At 40.4% G+C, this 6,316-nt stretch overlaps 1 protein-coding gene across 1 annotated transcript; it reads left to right on the top strand.

Annotated features, from left to right (window-relative positions):
• Positions 1-448: 448 nt before the first annotated feature.
• On the top strand, positions 449-4,515 carry POMC (proopiomelanocortin; the record flags this gene model as incomplete). The annotated part of the gene is made up of 2 exons (XM_081334723.1): positions 449-637; positions 3,850-4,515. Exons 1-2 carry the CDS (start codon positions 506-508, stop codon positions 4,513-4,515), a joined length of 798 nt encoding a protein of 265 aa, XP_081190849.1. The 5' UTR covers positions 449-505.
• Between the last annotated feature and the right edge of the window lie 1,801 nt (positions 4,516-6,316).

The following is a 6,316-nucleotide window of genomic DNA, read 5'->3' as shown; positions in this document are numbered from 1 at the left end:
TCCATTGTGGTGGTGTATAGAGCCAAAGATGTTAGAATTGTGTCGATGTCCCAATATTTCTGGACCTGACTGTATGCTTGATAGCAATTTAGTATTATCCATCAGTAATGCAGATAGAAGAAATGAAGTAAACCAAGACTAGGTAGTGAGCTTAGGATAAATCTGGACCAAACCTTTGACAGCTCAAGCACCCCATCATTTCATGCTACTTATAACCCATATTTTTTCCCTTCCATTCAATTGTGTCTGATTTTTTCAGACTGCCTGGACAGGTCCCTGCACTTTCCTTGGCAAGGCTTTTCAGAAGTGGCTTGGGAGAAAGTGACTGGTCCAAAGTCACCCAACTGGATTTGTGTCTAAGGTGGGATGAGGATTCACAGTCTCACAGTTTCTAGCCTGATGCTATATCTGCTACATCCAACTGACTCTCTATAATCTATATTACTTTGCTTTCTTTGGTGGCCATTATTTTTATCTCAGCAGGAACAGTCTTCTTTCTCTGAAGATGCTGAACTCCCAGTGGAGAAGTCTTTGGGCCATCATGGGAGTTCTGCTCATCCATTCAGTGGCAGGAGTGCATAGCCTCTGTTGGGACAATAGTTGGTGTTGGGACATGGACACGGAAGTGAAGATGTTGGTAAGTGGACGGTTTACCTAGGCCCCTCTTTTTCTTAAGTGGCTGTATTTGGGAGAAAAGGCCCAGAATGTAGACCATCCAATGCAATGGTTGTGAATTAAGTTCAGGTAAACTCAAGGAAATGCCTTATAATGTTTGTATGGAATTCGTTACCCAACATTATGGGTGATAGTCACTTGCTTATATGGGGATTAAATAGAAGTTATTGTCCTTGATGCTCTCTGAGCTTGGCTGTTGTCTTGAAAACATTTCATTAACCGAACTAGGTAACATTACCAGTGCACTGATGATGTTACCTAGTTTAGATAATGAAATGTCTGCAAGAAAACAACCAAGCTCAGAGAGAACTAACCTGAGCTACAAATATTTTCCTTTATTGATATAAATTATTCAGATTGATGAAGATAATCTGTGATTAACTTTTTAATCATAAGAAGCCTACATGTGTCTATTTCACAGGACCTTCTAAAGTCCTGAATGACCTAAATCAGAGTATTTACAACAAAAGTCCGCAACCAGAGTCCCAGGCTTACATGTAGTCCCCGCAAAGGATGGGATATAGTCCTCAAAAAATTCTCCAGAAGCAACTTGGAATGTTTAATGTGACAAAAGGAGGAAACTATTATATACTTTGGGAGAATTCATAATTTAATTACAGTAAATTTTATGTATGTTTGTATGTATGCTGTTTTTTCCCTAAAAAAGCCCAATGGCAACTGATTGTGGCTACATTACATAATTAAAATCAAATAATATTTTTTAAATCATGCATTATCTATATACTGGTCTAGGCTTCCACGGCCACTATCTGTAGTGCAATGTTGAGCTTCAGAGCTTAGTAGCTGTGGTTGAGACAATAAATCTCCTGATATTTTGTCAGCAACTATGGCTGGCATCTTGAGAGCATCAACTCTTGATCCCAACCTTAGTTCATCTCCTTAGCATTTCCTTTTGTCTTCACATAGGGTAAAACAGATGGATTAAACTTCAGCACAGCTTACCATTTTGCCTCAAATGAAAAAAAGAAATGAAACAAAAATGTTGTAAAATTGGGAAATCTGATGATACAGTGTATTTGTTTGAAAAGATCCTTAGCAGCGCAAGCAAACTTTTTGCAATCAGAGACCACATTAAATGTCAGTCTGTCTGCCTGTCTGCCTGTCTGCCATCTATCATCTATCCTCCTCCTCCTCCTCCTCCTCCTCCTCCTCCTCCTCCTCCTCCTCCTCCTCCTCTTCTGTCTATTTATTTCTCCTCTCCCCCCTCTCTTTCTCTCACCCCCCCAGGGGCCTGAGATGTGATACTTCATTAGAGGAGAGGAAATAACTTTTTCATCTTTTATTTTTGTTTCATTTCTTTTTTTTTCATTTGAGGCAAAATGGTAAGCTGTGCTGAAGTTTAATCCATCTGTTTTACCCCATTCTTCCAGAAGTCAATGAATTGCCTTTGAATCCTCTTTGTAGAGGGGAAGGTAAACCATGGGCTCAGATGGTATAATCCAGCTATAGAAGGAAACCCATTGATGTAAGGGACTATGGAAGGAGAGTGTAGCAGAAGCAAGCTAGGCTGAGTTATCCACTGAATGGCTGATAATGGGAACTTAATTTTCCTTTTGTATTATCGTCGATCTTTTTCCCCCCAGACCACTAGTCTTTCCATTTCTTAAGCTTTTATATTGCATTTTAAAATTAAGGCCAAAAAACTCTGAAATGATCACTTTTTTTCCAGTTCTATATCAGTATGCACAGCAGAGCCACATCTTGGCATGTCTAGAGCTCGTGGAGAAGTCAACCAATGAATGTCAATAATTGACACCTTTTTGGTTGCTGATAACTGAACCCTGCCTCCTGGACTTAAACAAATCAGTTGAAATCCCTCATCTACTACTAAAAAAATAAAATAAAATTGCTCTTCCACAACATCATTGTGTGTATTTGGTGGTCTGAAAACAATTAATTAATTAATTAATTAATTAATTAATTAATTAATTAATTAATTAGAGAGACTGATAGAAATGATGGCAAGGGAAGGGCACCCTCATGTTCAGCCTGGTGGCAAGCCTGCATTTGAAAACCTCAAGGGGCATTCCAAATGTTAGCAGAATGGTGGCAAAATCTTTCCAAATGGCAGCATGTGGTGGTAGGCAGCGCCAAACAATACACACACAAACACCAGAACATTGGAAACTGATTGCCGAAACGGCCTCTGACTTAGTTTCACATGGCAATGAAATAGTTACACTGAGCATGGAAAAATGAGATATGTGATGAGAATACTCTCCAGTGGAAAACAGAACTCTTGACCTGGGTTACAGAAAGACTGAGCTCCTTGATGTAGTAGCAAAGCTAGTAATTTTGTAGATTTGAAACATCGAAATAACTATTCCTTGCTGGAGAAAATAGTGGGGGCATGAGGCATTTATAATGGATTAGAGGTGGGAGGGCTTCAGTAATGTGGAAATTGCTGGTAAATCTGGCTTCTAAAAGGGATGTCTGGAAGCCCAGGATATTTCTGGAAGAGAAAAGGATCTCATTCTGAATGTTCTTGAAGAAGGAAAGGCAGGATGTACATCCAATGAATACGTGAGGCATTGACAGGAGTAATTTTGTCTTGCTATCTAACTTCATTTATGATATCAAATCATTTATCTCACCTAGTCTAGGATTCAATTTCCAACAATGGCTGAAAATTTGTAAGTGTAAATTGTAAATTGTAAATTGTAAATTGAAACCAAAGAAATGTTACTTACTATTTTTTGCCACCTTATCTTCACTGAGAAAAGCAGCTTTTGCTTGTTCCTGTCCAAGTGAAACATATAGGAAATTCTTTCAGTGGGAGGATGCAAAAGCAGATGCACCAGGAGTGGTTTGACTGGCTAGGTGAGATTCAGCCAACTTTTTGGAGGTACCAACTATGCTTAGATGAAAGCCTTCTCCCAAGTTGCTTCCTGCTTTAAAAGAATACATGATCCAGGCGTGAATAAGATTCTAAATATGATTGAATTAAATTTAAAAAGGAACAGTTCAGCTTTAGAAAAACTTGCCTGCAAATAAAAAAAAACGCCTTGCAAAAGGCTGGTGAGTCTGACTCTCATTGCTGAGGCAGTAACCGTGAGAAAACAAGAAAGGCAAATGAGCTCTAGGCTGAACTAAAACCTGTACAGTTGTTTTGAAACCAATATCTCCCTGCCTGTCCTCCCGTTTCCATTGCAGGAGTGCCTCAGGGCTTGCAGAATGGGCGTCTCAAACGAGTCTCCCTTATATCCAGGAAATGGTCACATGCAGCCTCTCTCTGAAAATATTCAGAAGTACATCCACTGGAACAAATTTGGGAAGAGTAACAGCAACGGCAGCAACTTCGGCAATAAAAGAAAGGACCTTTCCAGTGACTCCGGAGCAGATCTTTTCTCGGCCTCTTCAGAAACCCAAGACAGCTGGGAAGGAGAAAGCCACCAAGAGTCCCGAGAAAAGCAAGAAGGCAAGAGGTCCTATGCAATGGAGCACTTCCGATGGGGGAAGCCAGTGGGCAGGAAAAGGCGACCCATCAAAGTCAATCCGAATGGGGTGGAAGAGGAATCGTCGGAGAGTTATCCTCAGGAGTTCAGAAGAGACCTTTCCTGGGAGATGGAATACCCTGAACTTGACTCCCCAGAGGAAAAGCAGAGCAGTGAAGCCACTAAGGTGGACAAAGAAAAGCAACTGAGAAAAATAAAAAATGTTAATGCTGCCTACAAGATGCACCACTTTCGGTGGAACACCCCAGCCCTGTCCAAGAAGAAGCGCTACGGTGGCTTCATGACCTCAGAGCACAGTCACACTCCTCTAGTGACTCTTTTTAAGAACGCCATCATCAAAACTGCTTATAAGAAAGGCCAGTAAGGGTGAGGGAGATCAAGACCAACAGCACCCTTGCTGGGTAGCAATGGGAAAAAAGGTCTGGGCGCCTCACATAAGAATTTCTCTGACATATTTCATGACAATATTATTAATGAATATCATTTATTTTCATTGTTCTTACTTATTAGTATTAAATAAGAAATTCACTGCTTAGGAGACACTTTCACGTTTGCCTTCTGGTTTTGAATATACCAATAATTGGTGGGAGGCGTGGGTGACAGATGTTTAAGGTGACAACTGCCAAGGTGTGTAAGTAAGCAGGAAGAAGAGCTAAAGGAGTAGTTATCTTTCAGAGGGACAGATTATTTTTATATTTTAAACCAGCTGTACAATACTGTAAATGAAAGGATTAAAGTTGTAAACTACTACTACTAAGAATAACAATACATTTTTTGCAAGCTAACTAAGTGTCTGAGATTGTCTTTTGGTTACTTGGAGTGCAATCTTCATCATTTCAGAATCTTCTGCTTTGCAGCAGGCAGGGATGCAATGTTGAATGGCATCAACATTAAAAAAAAAAGATCAGAGAAGGCTCATTTTTGGAGGGAAAAAAGATTTTATTTGCACCTGTCTTTGTGAGCTAATAGTTAGTCCAGAAGTGGGTGGATCAAAAAGCAGGCAAGGTCAAATCACTTTTACACACGCATCTCAAGGAAAATGGGTGCCACCTCTAAATATTTACCTTTCCCCCCTATGTACCACATTACATTTTATGGGGGAACCATACTGTGAGTTTCAAGAGTAAATTACTTGTCCACAATTTGACTGAAAATGAGGATGTCCCTGAGAATCAACCAAAAGATCTTCCACACAACACATTTTGACCCCTCAGTCTCTCTCCAAAGCATTTTGATGCTGATTTGGACGTTGCCTCTAGTGGACAGTGGAACTCTGAGAATAGGCGGGGAAATAGCCTGAGGCAATTGATGCTCTCTCCAGCTAACCAGAGGGAGAGTACCAAAACATCACCACTGAGACTGTCCCGTCTCTTGAGTTGTACTTGCTTTTGGAGTTAGAAAAAACCCTCACAAACCCCACCTATACAAAAAATGTGTTTGTGTGTGTGTGTGTGTGTGTGTGTGTGTGTGAGAGAGAGAGAGAGAGAGAGAGAGAGAGAGAGAGAGAGAGAGAGAGAGAGAGAGAGAGAGAGAGAGAGAGAGAGAGAGAGAGATTAAGGGGAGTGAGGGAAATTATTTGCTACCTGCCCCCGTGTTTGCAATACCTGTGGTTCTTTATTCTTCAACAATCTAAGCTGTCAGAACAAAGGAAAACTGCTTGGCCATCAAAATGCCCCAAACTGGAAATCTAATATACAACTCCATAGTTTTCAGCCAGATGCTTTTTCTAGTAGCAGCCAGCACTTCATAAATTAGGGCCATGGGGCAGTGGTGTGGGGGCTCAGGAATGGCATACTACAGTTGAAGAGGTTGAGAGGTGGGGTGAGGCAAGTTTTCATTGTTTACCTCAGCAGGGAAAATTTAGTCTATCAATGAAACTGGAATAACACTAACTAGAAGACTCAAAGGTGTTTGTTTTTTCTTCAAAAGACAGCTGGGCTGGTTGTTTTTTTCCTTGAGGAAAATTTTGAGTAACTGCAACTCCAAATATTTATTATGGCAAAATAGTTTTCTAGGCTGGTAGATATCTAGGCATAAGATTTGGTGTAAGTGAATGCAAGGAACAGAAAGGAGCACACCAGGAAAACAAAATGCAACATCTGGGACAGTTACATTAAATCTTCTGTATGGATAAACTAAGTAGTGTGGCCATTCACAAAGAATCA

The sequence above is a fragment of the Vipera berus genome (assembly GCF_964194415.1).
Source record: "Vipera berus genome assembly, chromosome: 1".
NCBI classification, from domain to species: domain Eukaryota; kingdom Metazoa; phylum Chordata; class Lepidosauria; order Squamata; family Viperidae; genus Vipera; species Vipera berus.
This window is presented reverse-complemented; position numbering and strand designations above follow the sequence as displayed.